The sequence below is a fragment of the Phalacrocorax carbo genome, chromosome 15, assembly GCF_963921805.1.
Source record: "Phalacrocorax carbo chromosome 15, bPhaCar2.1, whole genome shotgun sequence".
Classification (NCBI taxonomy): Eukaryota; Metazoa; Chordata; class Aves; order Suliformes; family Phalacrocoracidae; genus Phalacrocorax; species Phalacrocorax carbo.
In genome coordinates, this window is record NC_087527.1 from 12779788 (window position 1) to 12802654 (window position 22867).

Sequence of the window (22867 nt, forward strand, 5' to 3'; positions counted from 1 at the left end):
TCAGCTTCTCCTCCCATGCTAGCCCCACCAAGCAGTATTTGCCATAGATGATATCAGACATAATCACACTATAGCCAGAAAGACATTTTTTGTCCCATAACAGGCACAAAAACCCCTAAACCAAACCAAAACAACATAAAAACTGAAGGAAAATGCTTACTATTAAAACAGGTTTTATATCAGGACCTGGAATAGCTGAGACTATGCCATGTGCCATGCTACGGGGGAAATAACAGCTGCTAAGCAGAGTTTTGGACATTTGCTGCTGGACAAGACCGTTCCAACATTTTACTGGGACATTTAAAAATGCAAAGAAAAAAAATGCAGAAGGGTAGGAAAAAAACCCCAACTAGATAGCAATTATTTCTGTAAGTATTTTTCAGAAAAAAAAGGTTAATTTTTCAATCAAGTCTCATCCAAAAAGTCTTTTAACCAAAGCCTAATACAAATTAACAATACTAAGAAAATATGCATCAGAGAAATTATGTACCTCTCTAAAGTCTATCAGTGTGTCTTAAATGGTCACTTGAAAATAACATTTGTTCATAAAATAAATGCTTGTAATTTATTTTTAATTAAAATATTTTATGTTCCCAAGTAGAAGCAAGCAAATCAGAAAAAATGACTATACAATCCACTTTTGTCTACTCTGCAGCCTGATTTCTGTAACAAGTGAATTCTGTATGAGTTTGGTGCGCATGGTGTTACCTGGTCATACTGCAGTGCTTTGTGGGACACACTTGCATACTGAAGGCTCAGGCGATTCTTTTCTTGCACAGCATCCTTCAGTTCATTTTCCTAAAACACAAGTAAAGAGTGTTACAGACCGTTTATCTCCATTACAGTACATCCTACTAAGTGCTTAAGGAGGCAATGTTTTTGCGTTATTTGGTATTAACAAACTATTAAGAGTAGTATCAGGCACGGACCCAAAGACACTGAAGGTGCAGAAGCACCAGATTAGCTTGCAATTACAGCTGGCTCTATCGGAAATGTTTTCAGTAGATGGATGATCTGATTAAAGATGTGCAGGCGAAGAGAGATGACCTAACTTCACAGGCCTGGTGCCAATAATAATAATAATAACAGCAACAATAATAATAACAACACCACCAACAACGTCAATGACGACAACAACAACAATAATAATGATGATAATAAATCATCTCCCCGTGGATGTAACAAAAAGCTCAAACCTGGCTGCCTCACTTAGAGCTGGGAAGAGAAGGAGACTTGGCTCCCAGATAAAAAATAATGCTATCAAACTTAGGCCTTCAGGGCATTTTGAGGTCAAAAGCCAACAACTGGAATGTATATTCATGTAGATATTTTTATATTCACACACACTTTACTTATAATGTATATCTATTTATAATATATGTATATATACGCATTCTAATACAAACAGTTTTAGAATCTGGGTAGAGCATCAGTGTACTGCAGTGGAAGGCAATTCAGAAATGCAGATGGGAGTCAAAAGGTAAGTAACCTACGCCTAGAGATCAAGGTATTTACAGCCTCAGGAATGTATTTTTATTTATTTAGACAACACTATCAGGAGTAAAAAGGAAAAGTAAATAAAACTCAAATATAGAGTCAAAGGTCAAACTAGAGGGTTGGAAATGCTTTGTCAGGTCACACAAATCAAAATACATGCAGCTCAGGAAAAACCAGCAGCATCCTCTGATATTTCTGACAATTTCTTTTTTGCACAAGTTCACAAAGGTGGTTGTCTGAGAGTAAATCTTAAATTCGGTTCCTTATGAAAGGTACAATCAGTCACACTGGGCAATCTGTAACCTTTCTCTTTTACAGTGTGCATTATACATCATCTTCTGAAAACACCAGCTATATTTGCCAAAAATTATACTAAGGTGGGCAAAACTGGGCCCATTCTTGAGTGATTTGAAATAATTCATAATTTCACACCATTAAGGTCCACACTATCAGCATATTTCTCTACAAATTCTGCTGTGGTCTTAAGAAAACCTGTTAAAGTAATGCTTTATCACAATTTCTCTTTAAAATTCTCAACATGAAAAAGAATTAAATTGCCAATTTTTGATTTGCCCATGTAAGCCCTACAAAAGGAACGTAAAGATCCTGATATTTGAATGTTTTTCTTACTACTTGAACCAAAAATCTTGCTATTTTAAGCGTAACTTTCTTAAATCACTTTCAAAACTCTCTGCACACAAGATCCAGGTTTTGAATAGAAAACTAGTATTTGCAATGAACCAAAGTTGTTAAACTGTTTATCTAGATTGTTTCCTAAGCTTCATTAGCTGAGCATCAGAACTAAGGAAGCTTACAGATTTCTGCCTTGGCTACTTGGCTGATAGCTAAGAAGGTGCGACATCCAATTCTGATTGAAATTAACCACTGGGTTCAAAATGTATAGGGTCAGCTAAAAAGGTAGTATGATTATGTGTATGATTTTTTCTATAGAAAATGAGAAAGAAATGTCAGTTTTACAAAACATTTCACACACAAAAGGCCGTTCTGGCTAACCGTGATTTTAACACAGCAGTTAATCCTGCAGAAGGTACTGCATTTCTGCCCACACCTGGAATGCCAGTCTGATAGCTAAATTTGAACATAAACAAAGGACAGTGAAACTTAGTTCAGCTTAAATAATGACATGTTATAGCACCATCATCGGAGAATATCAGAAAATCTCATCATCTGTGGGAAGCAGTTCTCTTGACTGTTAAGTGCTACTGCACTGAACGAAACTAAGACAATAAACTGCAGAACATTCAGAGTCTCCTGATTGGAGCTGTACCTACCATCTCGCATATAAGGAGCTCAGCAATTATAATTTCTCAAGTCTGTTAAATCTGTTATTCAGGGTGCAACTGAAAGTGGCAGTCAGGCTCTGTGACATGCTAGACAGTTCTGAGGGAACTGAGAAGGATCCCTTAGCTCATGTTGCATTTTCAAAGGTGTGAATTAAATCAGTAAACATTTTTAAATATCAACAAACTGCACAGAGCAGTTCCTTGAATATGCAAATAAATCATCTCATCCCATTAACTGCTGAAAGTCACTTGGAAAGCGTTGTGTCTGTGCTGCACGTTACAAGGTGAAAATAAGCTACACCACCTGCTCTGAAACCCTTACAACTGCAGGCTTTTGACATTGACTTCAATGGATCAATTTGTATTTGTAACAAATCAATACTGCTCAGCTGACTTTAATGGGCAACAAGGGACAATAAGTCACCAGGTTTTAATAATGTTATTAAAAGGAATTCAACCAGAAGGGGAGGGGGGTGGGAGGAGTAATTGATGGCAGTCTAGGCCAGCATCTTTCACACCCTACTTAAATTCTCCAGAATGGAAAAGAGTTTATGAGAAATGGCACAGCAACAGGGCTGGCTGTTTGTCCTACCTGAAGGAAATAAATTTTTAACATGTTATTTGCAAGGATGAATAGAAGTAGGGCAGTAACTATCCTACCTTCATTGGTCCTTAGTTATAAGCCTATTTCTTTTCACTTATATCTTTGTTCATCATAATGGTAATTTCCCTCAGTATTCTTTTGCATTTCCCAGGACAAAGGACTGCCTACGTTCCCCATCCCAACTAAATCCATAAAGATCAAGAATCACCTGAAACTGTAGCAGGAATTACTGGCACACTTGTAGCCTAAAAAATACACAGGGACCCAGCAACTAAAACTCAGGTGCAAAGGTTCCACTTGCAGGACTTGCAATAAGGAGATAACCTATTTGTACATATTACCAGTGTGTTTGGAAGTGACACAAATACATGTACACTTATAATACTCAGATTGCTAGCTCTCAGAAAATGCATCAAGGAACAAAGACTAAATGATTCACCAAAGGTCTCATGTGATAAAAGCCAGAAACTGAACCAGTCATATAAATTTTAGCCAAGTTCCTTTATTGGGCTGTCTGCTGGAAATGATCCAAGTCATAATCACTGTCATCTCAGAAATTACCACAACATTAATTTCAATCACTTGTTGACTTGAGTCATCTCTTAACAACAATGAACCTGTATAACAAGGGCTCCGACAGAAGAATCCTGGTAGATTCAGCTACAATAGTTTAGCTACTGCACAGTATTATCAGTCACGGCCCTGCAAGTAACCTGTGATGTGCTTAACTGGAGCAGCACATACTACTGCCCAGAGGGGAACACAAGCTAGTTTTGGTGTAGTATACATGAACAGTGCTTCGACAAACAGTTATGTTCTCCCTCAAAATTCCTCATGACCAACTTCTCCAGTGTTGAGCATTTCTAGATCCTAACTTCTACTTGGAGAAACACACTTACAGTACTCATTATACATCTCCTCACCACCTCCTCTTCTCGTGTGGCTGGGGAATACCACCTGGATTATTGCAAATGACAGTTATGCACCATCGCAGTTTGTGATTTTCTGTCTAATCTGTTGGCTGTAGTGATTCTGTCCCTTAACAATATCCACCTCAATATTTTACATGTTAGTTAAATATAAACCTTTAACAAAAAAGATCAGAGTTAATCCCAGCTACCCCAGAACTAAACTCCACCGAACAGGCAATCCATATATTAAAAAAGAGAGTTGAAGTCATGTAGAGGAAAACAACATTTTCACTGTTTTCTTCCATGTACAAACCATAAAACTCAAATTTCTGGTATAAATGCTTACTGGCCCACAGTCAGCCTCTGAAAGTTGCCAGTTCACACTGCCCTTCTCAAAAGCGCTGTCATACCACCACTGTGTATACGCCCGCTCGACTGGGGCCAGAGTGCGCACAAAAGGGTGATTCTCATCTGGTGGGGAATCCAACACATTTGATGAGCATTTTACCATGTTGGGAGTTGCCTTTGTTGGGATTTTACGGTTGGATCCTGAAAGAACTTTGAAACTTCGAACACATTTTAAGGAAGACGGATGCCTTTTGAAAATCCCAGCTATGTTTCTTCTTGCACAGGAAGGCTATGCTTCCTTAAGATACTATATTGAAACACAGAGTATTTTTCCATTCTCTCTCCTTTACTTGGCAGCTAGCACCGAGTGTATTAACAACAGGGCAACACTTCTCACTTTAGCTCTTACAACTGCCAATTCCAAACAGAACCTCCAAGTCAACAGAAAGAAGAGGTCAGCAAATACATAGGGCAGCCCTCACAACTGACAGGCTTACAGGCAGTAGGCTGGATACATGCTTCTTGTCTCCAGCTTGCCTGTGAACGCTAGGGATTCTCTGCTACAGCCTCTCCACTCGCAGTTTTAACTCTACCACATTCTAAAGGGAACACGTGAAGAGGCATCCCTCTGTATTGCTCGGACCTAAGAGGAGATTCTGTGGGATTTTGCAATTTACTTTGAAGCTTGACATGATTCAGGTTTTTAAACTTCTTGACAATAAACCAGTACCAGTCCAAAACCAAACCTGTGGAAAGCATTACCATGCACTCTTCCCTCATCCTTTCTAATTTTTAAACAAACAGTTTTTTATTTCTTTTTACAAATTTAATGAGAGTTTTGTCCTTTTTTTTCCCCTGCTGCCCTCTCCCCCATTCTTCATTTATTCACTGTATGTAACTATTCTGACAATTTAATTGTGCCTAAGAAGCAACATTTTACTAGAGCCAAATGAGGTCTAACATTTAACCTGTGCAAATCAATCCACTGCAGCTGTTAATACAGACAAGTAGAGTGACAGTTAAGAACTCATCAAGTCCAAGACACAGTATAAAGGCAAATGCTGACTAAATGTTAGCAGACTGATGTGCAGGTGAAAAGGAACCAGTACTTCATACTTCCAAAAAAGCTTCTCACCACTCTCCAGACTCTTGACATTGGGTTTCAATTACTAGTTGAAAGTCTGTCACCCCCTTTCTAATTACCTTGCTACACAATACCCATTTAAAACAAAAGATCAAGGGCTTGAAGCAATTTAATTACTAGTTTAGCTTGCATCTGAAAATTTTACAGAGAAATGACTGTGGAAAATTAATAAGTAAAGAGACAATAGAAACTGTATGTGGAACTATTTCACCTTCCCCCAGAAAAAAAGATGAAAGTATTGTCACAGATCAGCTTGATTTACAGAACAAACTAAACCCAAACTTCTTCTAATCTAGGCAGGCAGAAGTTGCACAGAGCTTAGATTGCTCCTGCTTAAGATTTTTTACCAAGTTAAATACCAGAAGCATAAACCATACTTACGTATATAACATGTGTGGCGGAATGTCAATCACGCTGTATTCGTGTCAGGACCATAAGGGGTAAAATTTGCAAAAAGAATCTGAAATGTCTTTACCATGTCAGACAGAATTCCAAACAGCAAGGAGATTTCCTGCTGGATGTAAGGAATGCTTTAGGCATTCTGCGCTCAAACAGGCATTTTGATTTAAGAAAACAACACTAAGGATGATCTTTTCAGAATCTGAGAAGCAAACTGAATCAGAAAATTGACAGCCCTCCGAAACGTAGCCAAACACAAAGAGTCCTGCACTGTGCCATTTTTTAAAGGGTGCCCAGAGCACTACACGGATTTAACAGCTCACACACCAGTACATACTTCACAAAACATGAGAGGATTAATACAGAAACATCCATGCAAAAATAAAAATAAAAGACGTTAAAAGTAAAATGTGTTACCTTATATATAAGTTGCATCTTTTTAAGTGCAGAAATGAAGGCAAAAATGTGTGCTCATAACAGAGCAAAAGTAGAAATTCTCCTACGGATATGAGGACTGACTATAAAAATTCACGGTAGGAGGATGACTTCTGTAGATTTAATACAATCTGACACCACTGTCTGGGTAACAAGGTTCTACATTGCCTGGAGAAAGGCATCTGTTGCCCTGTGTGCTAGTTTGCTCATCCATTAATTATTTTTGTTTTAAAAAATATTATACACTATTCATTTATTTTGTAGCTCTTTTTCTTTAAGACTTGTTTTTGCCAGTAACCTGGAATGACTGTATTAGAACACTCTGATTTGATTATAATCCCCTGTGATAGTTCTCTATTTTGGTGATATATGAATAGAATTAATCCAAGAGAAAAGAAAACCTCTAGTCTACAGGTACTTAAAGAAAAAGGAAAAATGAAGAGCCTTCTGATCTTTTCTCCTGTATTTTTGCCCTGTAAATGACTCACTTCTAAGGTCAGGTTCATCACCATCGATTCATTTTTTTCTTCTTGTAAGAGCTAGATTTTAAAGGCAAAGCTGACTCATCCTGAATATTTACACAGTAGAACTGTTCAAGAACCTCAACATGGACAAGCTAACAGAGCTAGGCTGAGAGGCACAGCCTGTAAAACGAACTACCATTAAAACCTTTTTCTTTGTAATTAGCATGTGGATGATGCAAGAAAAATACAGGCTGTCCTGTATAATTCTAACCACTCTACACGATGGCACCGAGCAAAGTGCAACCAGAAGCAAGCAGAGAAAAATGGCACTCGCAAGAGATGCTGCTGTTCTGTCACTGTTAGCGAATGTTCTGACACCACTTCCATTATACCCCACAGCTTGGGGTCCATACCAGCAAGGTAAAAGTGGGAACAAAGAAAGCACTGAAAGGTGCTGAATGTCCCCTCCCTGTCCCATGAAGTTCTGTCTGGTACTGGCTTCCACAGTTACCAACTTTGATAGTTGGAAAGCTGCATTTTTAATAAACAACATATTATAAGTTAGTGGAAAACTGTTAAACGCAATGAAAAAGAATCGAACTAAAGACTTATTTCTGAGGTGTTTTACTATCTCCATTTGATCCTTCCTCTCAATTGTCATGATGAAGTACATGTCAGCAAGCAGTACAGGAAAGTAGTCTTACATTTTATGATGTTAACGTTTAAAAACTAGGGAATTTCTACGGAGAATATTAACAGGCATAGATAAGCTTTTTCTGCTACCGTTCTCAAGAGAAAGGAAGATAAACTCAGAAATGCTTGCATTTTAAATAAAATCACTTCACCATTCTATTTTCTTCATTTTAAAATTAGGAACCTTTCTATGCAAATTATACTTCCTTCTAATAAAGGAAAACAAATGCAGCTTTACCCCTGTAATCAGTAGGCTGAATTTAGCATAAGAAACACTACATAAAAATAGCACTTGTTAAAAAGCACTACTAAATAAGGAACGCAGGGACTGTAGTGTTTTATTGGACTTGGAAATCACCAGTGCCTTAGCACTACAGTGACCAGGACCAGAAGTTCTGGAGGGAGCACAGACAATTAATTCATGATATTATTTTTCACTTCATTAAGACTCTTAAGATAACAAGCTTTGCGCTACCAACTCATTTCATTCACATCCTTTTTGTCTTGTCCATCGGAGCATTAGCTTTTCACACAACTGTTTCTCATAACTTGTCCAATCAATCTTTTCTACCACCTCAAATCCATCCCCCCCATAAGAACACTGATGTACACGATAAGGTACTCACGGCCATGTTTTGCAGGATCAGAGAGGAAAAGGACAGATAAACATCAGGTTCACCTGAACTTCTGGAAGATTCCCCTATTTTACAATCACATGTAACCATATTTGATTTGCTGCTGCTCAGACATGGCCATCACTGAAAAGTGTTCATCACACTCTCCATCTTATTTTCTTCACCTATGGCACATACTATGAACACGACAAGACCCTTTCATCCCTTTTAATAATGAAAATGGGTAAATTGATAACTTTAGCTATATCTAAGTGCAATGGTGTTATTATAGCGTTCATACTTGTGAATGAATAAGACAGCAGACATTCCCTCTGCATCTCTTGATAATGAATTACCAAATATGCAAGTTCTCTTCAAGACATTACTTTTGCACTTTATACCTACTGTGGCTGAAGGAAGCAATCATGAAGAGAGTAAAAAAGCAGACATTCCCCATGATAGCATTATTTAATATTTGCTATTATATTTGTATTTTATGATGCCTTACTTCCCCCCTGAGGTACGTGGAATGCATCAACTAGACTCTATACTCAAAAGCAAAAGACCAAATGTCTTTGCACACTTCCAGTTCACAACACAGATGGAATGAAGCCTCTGACTGGCAGTAGGTGGCATGACTTTTTTTCTCATTAACTTCTGCAGAAAGTATCAAACACCACTATTCCAACAGGCAAAGACAGCAATTGTATAACTTCTCAGTATCATCTTTTAAAACCATCTCAGCATTTGCAATGAAATCTTATTATTGGATAACTGCTTAATGACAAAATCATACATAATCTTGTTGTGGAAAAGTAATATACAAATGTATAGCTGATAACTGAAGAATCAATTCCAGGTTATTTTAGGCCTATCAACCTCAAAGAAAAATAAGGGGTAATGGAGAGGTCAATTCTCATCAATAATGAGTTATTTATGTATGTCAAACTGTCAGTCTGAGGCTGTTCCAATAACTAAAATTAAGCAGCATTGATAATGCTTAAACGAGTGACAACATAAATTTATTTTGATAGGCGTAAGTTTTAATACAAGCTTTGTACCAAAGTAATTCAACCACCGACAGCACAGCTGTTCCTAATTTAGCCACCCAGAGCACCAAACAACGTGCTTTAGCTTTTGTTCAGGCTACCGCCCCAAGCCTGTCAGTGTTTAAGAGGCATTTGGACAATGCCCTTAATAACATGCTCTAAGTTGGTCAGCCCTGAGCTGGTCAGGAAGCTGGACTACATGAGCGTTGTAGGTCCCTTCCAACTGAAATAATCTGTTCTGTCCTACCCTCCTGAAGACAACCCTCTCACCTCAGGTTAGCCAAACCACTACTTAGTATTTCCTTTAAAATACAAGCACATTTGTGTTCTACCTTTCAAATAACATCTGGCTGCTGGGAACATAAACATAGCCAAAGATATAGTAAAAATACATTTTTGCAGCCTTTAGTAGTGAATTAATCTTAAACTTCATATTACAGCAGTGTTTTCCTTCAGTCAGTATTAGAAAGTTAATCAATTTGATTTGTGGGCTGAAGCAAAATCAATATTTATTCAGGGGTTTTTCTTTCAATTATTTTTACACTCACTTCTCAACATGATAAATTAATCCGTGTATCTGAGGTCTAGTTCTCATCTACCACGGCACAGTTCTAGTTCCTTCAGGGACAACTTATGGCCAAAGGAAAGAAAAAAATAATGTTAAGTTATCCACTGCAAAGGGGGAAAGGAGAGAACAAGGTCCCTGGGCTTGTATAAAGTCGCAAAGGAAACAGTGTGGCTTAAACATTAACCCCATTTGAATGCTGGTGTCAAACTAGCACTGTCTGAACACGACATTCCCTGCTGCCCTCTTAACAAGTATTTTATTTTTATTTTACCAACATACTGCATATTTTTTGTTTCACTCCTCCAGTTGGTACTAAATTGTTCTTTTGCCTTGAGACCAGTAGATGTGTCAAAGATCTAACTTAGTTTTGTAGGTCAAACCAAATGCCACCAAATATTTAAAAATAATTAAAATGCATAGTGTGGTTTTAGCGGTTTCTCTGCACGCGTGCATTTCCTCTTACACTTTGTAACAACTCCTAAGGAAGTCACCATCTACATTTTCCACTTTGATTTCACCACTGGCAGAACAAACAAGATACACCAGCTAAAAATTACAAACAAAGTTGTCTGATCACCACTGGAGCTCATCAGGGATAAGGCTGCAACAGAAAGCATCTGTTCATTTATCTCCTAAGGCATTAAGGTTTCCATTTGCTGATCAACAGAACACATAGAGAAGCGGGGTGAGCGGCAATGCAAACTTGGAGATCTCTCAGTAGCATACCTTATGGGATCTTCTAAAGACCATGTATGTTAGTATTCTGCTAACACACCAGTTGCAGATGCTTTCATACAGGAATAGCTCAAGGAAAGACTATGCCAACTTTGATTAAATTGTCAAGACCATTGTGCTATATCTTATAACATAAATTTCTTATTCTTGCTGAAATAGAACAAGCCATTTCTTGTTCTGTTTCACTGATAATTAAAATGCAATTAGTTAGATCAGCTTTCACAAATATTTCTCAAAAAGCTTTCCTTTTTGTCATGCACCGAGAGAATAGCAAACAAGATCAACTGTTGTCATGGTAACGTCATGCCCCAGCAGGTGAAAAACTCGGTCCTGTGGCACTAAAAAAGAAGGATGAAATGCACTGAACCTAAGCATAACATCAGCTAAAGCTCCATGTTTTTTCATAGATTGGCATCTTTTTAAGCAACATGTTTCGAGAGGCAAATGTAAAAAGAAAAAAAAAAAAGGTGTGAACTCTGGTGACATTAGTCATTATTCAATTGTCTCAGAGTCATTTTATTAGGCAGAAATTTATATTGATAAGTTGCATAATTTTGGAGATATCTATGCAAAGTTCAGCATAATTTTTAAAAATTGTAACAGATTTGCAAACAGAAGATATTTTTTTATTTCGAGAGATACGAGAAAAATATGCTGAATAATTTGAAGGGGTAGATGCCAGAAGCATCATTCAAAAACAGCTCTTCATGCTCCAAAAGTTTTGTTTTCAGAACAGATATTACAGCCTTCAAGTGAGACTGTACAATCAATTTTTCATCTTCTGTTATGCTAAGATGATATATACACTAAAATATTTACGAGTTAACTGAAACAAAGTACTATGGGCCACTGCTTTCCCTACATGAATTTTTTAGAAAAGCTGTACAAAACTGTATGTTGGTCACTCTATGGTCCAACCAAATCTTCCTTAACTAAGATTATCTACAAGTAAGTGCCCACCTCAGAACACTTCACTCCCATGTACAGAGGTCGGAGCAAGGCTTTGCATTCCTTAGGGAGCACAAACACGCAGGTAAGTCACAAAGTCTTCTTCTCATCTGCAAGGCTCTCAAACAACGGGCAATCACCATGTTTCATGTTCTATTAATCAAAGCTGTTTTCAAACCATTTTTAACACAATTTGAAAACTAGAAAAAAATGGAACTTAATGTGGTTTCTTACATATTACAACATTAAATCTCGAAGGGCTACATTGTTTGTTCTAAACAATACAGATATCATTTTCTCCATCCATTTCGCAAAATGAAATTACTTTAAAAAAGCTTGATAATTTTGCTATGTGTGTATTTACAGGTGTGAAAAGTTACACATACTATTTTTCTAAGGATTCTCAGGAAAAATAACTCACACAGCAATGAGTTTAAACAGCCTGCCAGTCAGAATTTGGGATTTATTCATTACTCTCAGTCCTTGGGCAAGCAGTGAGTGAACTGTGCATTCATCCTTCCTAAGTGCCAAAAAAGGGAAGACTGCTCTATCACCTAACTAAAGCAATGCTGTTTCTTCTACTCAGTATCATCTGAAGTCCTGTCGCAAGGACATAAAGAAGAAATACAATAGCTAGCAAATACCAGAATTTACCAAAAACTATTAATTTTTTTCAAATAATATGTTATTATTTTACTACTTGAACTTTAGTTCAACCTTGAATGTCAGTACTGTACCAAACCTCATATTAGGCACTACCCAATTAGAAGAAAGTCCCTGCCTAAGTATGTTTTATTTTTTAAAGCATAAGACAAAATAAGGAATAGAATCAAGTCTAAGTAATATCTAAATCTGGAGGCAAGAAATCCTCTGCATATGGAAAAAGGAAAGTAGCTTTACAGTTTTTAAACAGAGGCTGCTTGAAGACACTTTGCAGCTTGGAGTTATAAAAATGATATTAGGAAAGGTTATTTGTCAGAATGCAAACAAAGAGGCTGAGAGCAGTATCTCCATGAGAATAATAATTATATATATTGATATACCTACGTGCGGAGGATATCAGTGGTTTGTACAGTAAACCTGGGAGAAACACGATACCTGTTTTTCACAAAGAGAAACTCACTGATTAAGACCAAAAAATGCTTGTTGATTTTTGGATTCCTCTGCTGGTTGTAGACATCCTTGAAAAATTGGGGCAGTCACCAGCAATGAACGCGTTGGAAATGTGGTCTTAGATGATTTGACTGGCACTGAACAGCAATATGAAAGCAGAGTCAAAGTCACATACTAACACAAAAATCCTCCTGTATGTCACACTCTACACAAACACACAAGTCTTTAAGCCTTTATGAGTGACCACAACTTCTTATTTTGCTGCCATAAATATGCTCCACATCTCTGTAGTCTATAAGGACAATTTTCTAGGCATTTTTGAGGAGAGCAGAACATAGACAAAATATTTTGTGTTAACATATCATAAGAAACAACACAATCTAACCAATATATTTGCCATGTTACTTTTCCTTATCTTTTCTTTCCTAATCTAATTGAGGCTGCCAGGAAGATATTTATATACTATTCTGCTTAGCATAACATAAACAAAAAACCAAAACACAAACTAAATCATCAAGGCCCCAGTTCAGGCAAGGAACTAACTGCTTCACAGCAGTGGAACATCGAAGCAATTTATCCAAACCCCCTAATATTTCCCCCTTCATTTAACTCTCACACAAATCCAGAGTCCTGAGTGCTTTCAACAGGGTAGAAAACCAACAGCCAGAAATCTGCATTAGAGTTGCAATCAGACTTATTTCTTTGCTATTTCCAAGTCTTAGCAAACATATTATTTGGCATCTCCAATTAATCTTAAATTTGCTTCAACATGACTAATTAGGTGTATATTACCCTCAGTCCTAACCCATTAATTATTTCATTACTTAGAGTTCCATGTGGTAGCAATGAAATGTATTTCACCCCCACTTACTCAGAAAGCAGTCCTGTACACATGCAACTGCATCCATCTTCCCTCCTTAATGACACAGGCAAAGAGAAAGAGTCAGAGTTTCTTTCTGCTCATTCAAGCTGTACCGCGTCATACTGTTAAATTAAAATTAATCTTCCGTACTAGCTGAAGCTGACCTTTCAGCCACTGCCTGGAAAGAGAACATCACTCCCCTGGGGGCTGTTCAAGGGGAGGGCCTTCTTGCGCCTGACACCTCTCACCCACCAGATGAAATGAGGGAACAGCACATTAGAACGGGTAATTTGATAAGGTATGATTAATATTATTTATACAAGGAAGGCTGGTAAGCCATGCCCAGCTTCATGCTGCCTTAAGTACCTGAGACAGGGAAGCCTCTTCTGATCTGCAACATCAGTAAATATTTACATTTTGGTTTATTCTTTAAAAGTCCATAATTAACTGCTTGAGGCTGACAAAAAGATTCTGTAAGCTTTCACTCAGTTTCTGTATCCAGCTTGCTATTACTATATCCCTGAACTAAACTAGAACATCCTGAGACTTAAGGTGTCTGTATTCATTTCAATAACCGAAGTTTATTCATAGTTGTTTCAAGATAAAACCTTGACACATTAGGGAACCACAGAGTTTATATTTTTCCTACTTGCTCGTTTGTTAAATGAGATGTGTAAAATAGAGACTGCAAAAGGATTTGCCTTCTGTCACTCAAAACAATCCGAGCACTAGGAAATTCAATTTCTCTTTGCCCATAAAACCTTTTAATACATGCATGCTTTACTCATATCCTGAATACAGCTTTTAAGATCTTTTTCTTGCTCTCACTTTGTATAAAATTCACGTTATTTTATGTCCTCCTTAAAAACATATACAATATTTGTTGTGATTTGTTCATTTGCTGATATTTAATCAAAGTTTTATATTTAAAATATAAATAACCTGGAAACAGCTCATAAGTTTGAAGACCATTAGGACAACCAACCAGGAGAAGTCTAATCAGAGCACAGAATTCATCTTCTGTATAAAATACCAGTTGATTAGCAAATAATCTCACTGAAGGAGAGAAATGGAAAGAGGAGGAATAAAGATGCAAAATATTTATGATTTGTGAACTGACTGACAATAAATCTTGACTGAAATGATATAAAGGGGAAATTAAAAAAATATTAAACTCTGGACCGTGGAAATATCCCTACTGAAGGAAATGTCTGAAAATGGCAGGACAATGTAAAGGATTACTACTGCTGCTACTGGAATATAGTATTCCACTTTATAAAATTAAGTGTTGAAAATTTATCACATTGAATTAAAGACCAAAAAGAAAATATCTTCAATGCTAATAATATTTAGCTTTAGGGCTCGTCATGTTTAATTTTTTCAGTTCATAAAAATCAATTGTTGTGGCAGCGACAAATTTAATGCTTTGTGGAGGTTCCCAGGAAAGGCTTTGAGGATAGGAAAAAAGAAAAAAAGAGAAATACTGAAAACCACAAAACATTAGTCACAAAGAATGTCTTATTTTCTCTGTTTCAAATTGCTACTCACCAAAACAATATAAAAAATAATGATCCTATACTTATGCATTTAAAAACTTACTTCTAAATGAATTACGACTTTAATCTCCCAGTAATCTAACTGAAAGATACTGCCAGCCACTATATGCTAACAAATACAGTTCAGATGTAGCTTCTGGCTTCCTTTTGGGCAGAAATTAGGATGCTTTTAACGGTAACATTCTCTATACCTGCATTTGTGTGGCTCTTCATTCACTCAGCTATCACTCAGGTATCATTCTGCTTTGGTCTAGAAACCTCAACGTGATAAAGTTTTTTTCAGAAGACCGCATCAACATTGACCAACTAATCAAAGAAAGTTTAACTGATAGTAATTTTTAAAAAATAATTTAAAATTGTGAATAACTGATGGCATGCATATCTCTGGTCCACTTTGAGCCACTGTAGAACTTTTAAAATAATTCAAAGACTCTACAGCTTGGACCAAAAGGCCGGAATACATGTTTATTTCAAGTTTTAAGCAAGTATAAGACCGGTTTGAGAAACAGATTAATGAAATCGTTACTCTGTTTAATAAAGGATAGGATTTGGTATAAAACCTACTGTGTTAGGGTTGCAATCAATACCAGAAATAGTAAGACCAACTCATTGTACTACTTCAACAATTTTCTTCTTTATCCATTCACAGCCATACAAAAGGACAAGCCATTTTTAAAAACACCTACAGTAATATCCACCATCCCAAAACCTGCAAGAGAATGAATTCAGTTCAAATTCTGGGAAGATGTAGATTAGTTCCATTTCATTTCACCTGAACCTATTTTCACTTCACAGTTTCTGGTCCTCACATGCTGTGCAAGATCAGTGTAACTGGGGAAAACAATGAGCAGAAATAATTTATTTATTAAAGATAAAATTTTTTTGCCATGTGTTTCTTAAAACTATCAATATTATATTTCCTCATGAATCACCAACTGAAAAATGACACTGAAAATTATATCAGATTAAAATAAGCCTCATGTTTCATCATTGTATGGCAACCTCTTAAGCCATACACGGACAATATCAGCATAATTTCTAAAATCTCCCAACTCATCAGTTAAAAATGAACCTACAGCTGAAAATCTGTTCATGAAGTAAGAAATGGACCTCTAGCAAGGTAATTCTAATTCTCTATGCAAAACAAATCCTTGGAGAACATTTAAAAACTACACTAAAATTTCCAGCACTTTAGACCAGATACTGTCAATTTTATTTCTACCTATCTATTATGAATTTCATTAACATATTTTTATTCATATTGAAGTAATTTTCAATTATTGCTTTTTTCCCTGATGTATTTATTTGTAACAAGGAATGTTGAGCAATTTTCAGTCCTCAAGCAAACTAATTTGCTCTAATAAAGCCAATTTTGGTTAAATATTAACATATAACACATTTAAGTGATGTTTCTGAATTGCAAAAGGCTGAATTTCAAAACAGGAGGTTAATCAAAGAGGAGGTTCGATTTATCTCCCATTATGAATTAAGATCTAGAAATGAGGCAGCATTTCTAGGCACATGAGGAACTGAAAAAGACAGTGAGAATATATGTGTTTGTATGATGGCTATCAGGAAACCTCAGGAAAAATAAAAGTAGACCACAAGATAGCAGGCAATATTTAAAAGATCATAGCTTAGCTGCATTTCTGAATGTATTAATTCAAAGTATCAATAATATTAGGTGAAGATCAACTCTGCCCCTATGCTTCCAAGGGACACTGCATGGTGTTTCATCTGTTACTTTAGCAGGGAAGTAAAAGGCAGCTAGCTACCCTCTGCATTTTTAAAATAGACTGTGATAATAATTATGCATGCACTTTAAAGGTTGTAGTGCGGGGACGTCAAATGCAAATGATGCCAAGCTGCTTCTCTTCTTGAGATCTAGATGAAACCTCCTGGTGTCATACTGACAGCAGGTTTAAATGAAGTTGAGCATCGCTGAATTCCCTCTGATACAGCTATCAGCAAAGTGAAGAATGAAACTGAAAATTAAAGACAGCCTCAGATGGCTGCATATTTATGAAGTTTTCTGAAATATAAATTTCATATCACTGATTCTTTTTCCCAACTATCTACTGAAGAATGACACCTGCCTGCAAAAAGTGATTACCGGAGATCACTGAGGTACCAGAGATCAGATGACTTGACAGATCCCCCTGCTCCAGTCACAATCAAAGTATCTGTCATTCCAATAGACATAATAGCACATAGAAGATTAATATTTCTCCTAAATTTCCTAATACAGTCTATATAGCTCCAGAACTGCTATTTAAAGTATTTCCATTGCCTGGAGCACTAAACTAGCTTCTATTTTCACAAAAACATTTTGACAAGAATGTACATCTATGAGAACTATTTATTAGCGCCTCACTGCAAGCGATACCTGTGTTTGTGAGGAGCTGCCTTTTGGTGAGCTATCATTTCAGCACTGATGTGCATTTTAAAATGGAAGAACCGTGAGTGTGGAAAATCTGATGTAAACATGTGAAAATCATGGGCTTACTCTCATGATCTATTGAAGGAAAAGCAGTAGCTAAATGTGCAGCTTTTGATTTAAATGTTTTACATTTCACCATATATATTCAGTTTTGATTTAACACTCCAACCCTTCATAGGTAAAATATTGATTTCAGCTTCACTCTCGAACACAGACTTTCATTAACACATTATTTTATAGTTTATATATTTTATACAAAAATATATATAGTTTATATATTTTATTTTATTTATGTTTTATAGATTATTCCACCCCTGCATGCATGGGCCTTAAGAATGAGCCTAACCTACCATAAACTTGAGCAAACAGGAAGTTAGAGTTTAATTTGTTCAGTTTACATGCAAGAGGATTTACTAGCATTTTCAGTTGCTAAGAAGAAAAGTTCTTCCATAATATTGAAGTGAATTTTTTTATCTATACACAAAAGAACCCATGACAGCAGGCAATTGTAACACACAAACCCAGAGTCTGCACTGTTTTGCTCTTCTGTACAACCTCCACTTATTTCAGGTTGTTTCATACTGTGTGGTAAGAGAAAGTACCACTTACAACCTAAACAGACCACTTTTTAATGTTCTGACTACCAGTCCGTTCCCCCAGAAAAGGGAGTTGTGGAGAGGGGAGTATGTATGTTTGCAGACACATGCCAAACTATATCCACACACACTCAAAAAACCAAAAATCAACTACAGTGAAAGTCAGCAACCTGGTGATTCCACAGTTTTTATAGATTACAGAATCCCCGAATCCCAGGTTGGAAGGGACCTCAGGGATCACCTAGTCCACCCTGTCTATGAAGAGCACACTCTAGACAAGATGGCCCAGCACCCTGTCCAGACTTAAAGATTGCTGCTAGACCAATCAGAAGAAAATTCTAGACATGAAGATTTGTTACGTGTGTTATCTTTTAACTGCCAAAACATACCCCAGACAGCCGATCAGCTCTGAAATCACCTGTCCTTTTTATCCAAAGGAAACCACAGTTTTGCTGTTTCTTTGAAAGTCTGTGTTACTCTAACAGCTGGCCTTTCACCTCATTAAAGATGACATTGGACACTTCTGCCAATTCTTTCCCTCCTCTATTGCCAGTTTGGTGTGAAGCCTATCTCATAGAAATCAGGGATAAAATCTGCTTTTAGGAATGTAAACTCAATTTTCATAATAAATTACTATTTTCCTACTTGCAAAGACTGGCACCATTTATGTGAGTGTGAAAGTCTTGTGTAAGCGTTTTACGAGCTAGTCATATAATTTATTTTTGCTGAAGCTAGAAATAGATGAATTGCCTTTTTGCATATGTTCTCCTGACTTTCCTTAAAAACAAAAAGACAAGAAAAACATGATGAGAGATGGCAGGTCTCTCAAGATAATACCAGAATGAGCTTTTTATCAGTTTGAAGATCTACCCTTGCATATATGGTCACAGAACAGTCACAGTCACGTGCTTAAAATCATGTGAACCTCAGCAACATAAAGCTATGGGTCTTTAAAGGACCCAACATACCCAGTAGCGAGGTGAGACTGGAAAGAGAACCTTCTCATGGCAGAGCTAGGGAAACAGCAGAGGGTAAACAAAGGGAAAAAATTGTCACGTGCCTACCAGCTTAAAGCATATAATGGATTTTGCAGTTTAAGCAATTTTGTGAAAAACTAACAACAATTATGTTGTAAAATACTTCATAGGCAAAATGTAAACACCTGTCTCTACCTGTTCCTAGAGGAACCACATCTGCTTCCTCTCTCCCCCCATGAAAGATTCCAAGAAGCCTTCTAGAAAACAGGATGTGAATACAGGACCCAGCATTTAATTTATCATTTACCTCAATAGCAATGAGAGTGTTTTGACTTTCTCCTAAATTTGTGCATCTTCTCATTAGCAATCCTTTCCCTCCAATAGTGGTTTACTGTTGTTCTATTTTGTAACCTTCCAGCAAATTAACACTAAATTGAGTTCCATAGAAAAAGATGTTACTGGCTTTCTCCTCCATGCCTGATTTAATCACATTTTCTTCTCCATTAATTTGTGCTACATTTAATGGTGGAGATTTTTTTTAAGATTGATTTCTGATTATTATGCTTATTATAGCTCCGAGGATTATTATTCTTGTCTATCCTTGGCTAGTTCTCAAAGAAAAGATTTGATCTGGAACAAAGTGTGAAGGCCTACAGTGATATTTACACACAAGATGATTTCTTTTTTCTTCTACTTCCCCTTTACAGCCCTACACCCAGCATGTGGCAGAAGGCACGGAGTCCTCACATATTTCCTTCTTCCACAAATAATACTAGCAAATGGTGGAGAACAGACAGAAGAACTAGAAATAAATCAGCATCATTCATTTGAATTAGCTGTAGAATAAATTCTTTTCATTATGAACAAGCAATCTGCCTATAGCCAAGCCTACACGTAAAGATATTCCCTTACTGCTTTAAAGGACTCTGAAATTCTTTTAAGAAAAGAAAATTATTATTTATTGGCAGTATGTCATGAATGTAACCTTCCTTTTCTTTTTTTTTATTTCTCCATATAAAATTATCGCTTTTCAAACCACTGTGCTTCAAGTAGTTTGAAGTATGCTGGGAGATTATCTGCTTAATCCATTTCTTTCACTCAGGCATTTCAGATTTCATGCAGCCATGCAAAGTTTAGTTCTGCTTAACAGACCTGTGAAGCTCTTCACAAAGAAGAAAATGAGTCAGGAAAAAAAAACACAGCCTCAGGGTGGTTTAGGAAAAAAAAAGTAATGAAATAGAAGTACAAGGGAGAAATTTTGAGTTACATCTTGTCTTGACACTGTCACTAGCTAGAGAATCCATGTTACCTTTCTGCTTTTATTTCTGCTGAAAAGGCGGCAGCTGAAGGAAGCTTGTTAACTCCATTTCTTCAGACTCAAGATTCTGTTTCAGCCCTTGTCAAAATGGAAACTGCCACTTGATTAGGAGCTTGACCAAATGCAAACTACTGCAGCCCTCAAACACTCAGATGATGCTTTATTTACCCAGAGGAAATGAACCTCACTGCCAGCATGTTTTGTATGCAGTTTTCATGCCTGATTCAGAGGATCAGAATCTGGGCTTTTTCTTCACTCTTTTCAGCATAATTCGACATGATTCAGTCTTGGTGCTGCCAAGACTGTATCACCTTAAATGGGCTTTAACTACATAATTAACCAAATGACTTAACATCACTTTATTCTTTCTTTGAGAATGACTGGATTTAAGTTAATGCTGTCTCCTTAACTCAGTCTCAACCATTGCTAGCTGAACCACACGTGGAAAATGAAAGAGCATTTTTCCCTGAGGGTCCGAAATTGCCCACAATGAAGTGATATGCCTCTGCAGAGTAAAGATGACAAACAATATCATGGCAAACTACATCTCCACCATAGGAAACCTGCAAATCCCTGTCCTGTTCTCTGGACAGGTTGGAAAACAATCCAGATTTTGAACATTTTTTCCCTGCCAGATTGTCAAATGGCATTATTTCTTCTTATGTGCAAAACGTGTGTGGAAAGTTGCTCAAATGCCAAAATGTGTCTAATCCTGCTATAATGTGGTAGAGAATAATTTCTAAATTTAGGAAGTAATTGCTTTGCTGTCCAGTGAAATGTATGCTAAAAAAAAAATCTCCTTTAGGCAAGTCCCTCATTTTAAACACCAATTCAGACTTCAGTGAACACAAGCACTAAACCTTTGGAAAAAAATGAAGCTGTACAATTCCATTGTTGCAGACTACTGTTTTCATGAGTGTTTGCTCTGTATCAAAACATAATCAAAATAACAACATTCAGTGCTTAGTTGTTATCCAATACATAGTTACAAAGTGCTTTGCAAATAAAGCTATACAGTTCTCTTGGGTAATATTCCTTTTCATGGAGGATTTTGGCTTGCCCAGTGGTGGTTTTATTAGAATTCTGAATAAAAGCTTCCCATTTTGAACTTCTTTGTGCAAATGAAAGGAAGGAAACGTTCTTGTTTTAAATACAACCTACCTGACACTGCTGCCCTAGAGAGCTCCTTGCCAACTTGAATCTTGGGAGCATTAAGTCTTTGACTTCAGGAATTTCAGAGGACTGAATTCTTAGTTATTAGAATCTAGAGACTGGAGTGAACCACCAAGCAAACAAGCTGGTTACAGAATAGTTTGCCATCTGCCAATTTAAATCAGTCCTTCAGTAGCCCTACAACATGGGTTTCCAATACACTGCTAAACCCCCAAGCAGCTAATTAGGGTAATTCCTGATTTTAAGAAGCTATCAGTAATGGTCTACATGCATTTATCACATACAGATTTTAGCTTCACATATATCTGATATTTTATGAATTAATACAAACTAAAAGATTCAATATAGACACATTCCACATTTAAACTATGGTTTTACAACTGATAGGACTGGGCACCAATCCCACTGGGGGACAAAAAAGGCAAAATACAACCCCCAGAGACCAAATTTCCAATATTTTTTCAGAAGTATTAAAAAAGAATCAAGGCAAAACCCAAATAAAACTGCACAGACCAGCCTATGAAATGAAATCACAGACAAATTTAAGAGAGAAAGAAGGGTGCCCCACCAACCAGCAACAAGCAGAAGCCTCTGTGGAAAGCATAGCAAACTCCCAAGGTACTTTGTCACCTCTGACCACTGCCTTGTTAGGGGAAGAGGAGGGATTTTAGTCCTATTCATGATGGTGTACATATGCACGCTAGCTTCTGTCTTCTTCAGTAAACCCCCTCAGCAGATTCTATCACCTCGCTAGCCACTGGCCAGACACAACCCTGCTTTATACATGGGCAAGTTTTCAAAGGCAAAATGCTTTTTATGGCTTTTGAAGTGTTGATGCATTCTGAACATAGGAAAACTGCTAAACATATGGAAGAAAACCTGCAAGTCTATAGCTGAGTCCCACAGATTCAGAAATTCACTGTTATTTACAAGGATGATCATCTGCTATGGCAGTAAAATGTCAGAACAGATTAGTAGTATTTCCACTTTTAGTGATAACCCTTCCTATGTTGGACCAGAGCTTTAAACATTGCGGTATATCACTTTTAGGTCTGTGTCACTATATATGTACAATCTGATCTTGTAAGCCTAGGCAACACACTGCCATACAGAAGTATC

The 22867-nt window shown here is 36.9% G+C and overlaps 1 protein-coding gene across 13 annotated transcripts in view; it reads right to left on the reverse strand.

Moving 5' to 3' along the window:
• Positions 1-22867, reverse strand: part of RIMBP2 (RIMS binding protein 2) — a 158582-nt gene that overhangs the window by 69452 nt on the left and 66263 nt on the right. For all 13 annotated transcript variants that reach the window (XR_010375313.1, XR_010375311.1, XR_010375312.1 and 10 more), the window contains one exon: positions 709-798. Coding sequence is in view for 9 of the 13 variants with exons in the window: in XM_064466415.1 (XP_064322485.1) it covers positions 709-798 (90 nt within the window). In the remaining 4 variants the exon portion in view is untranslated. The remainder of the gene's footprint in view (positions 1-708; positions 799-22867) is intronic.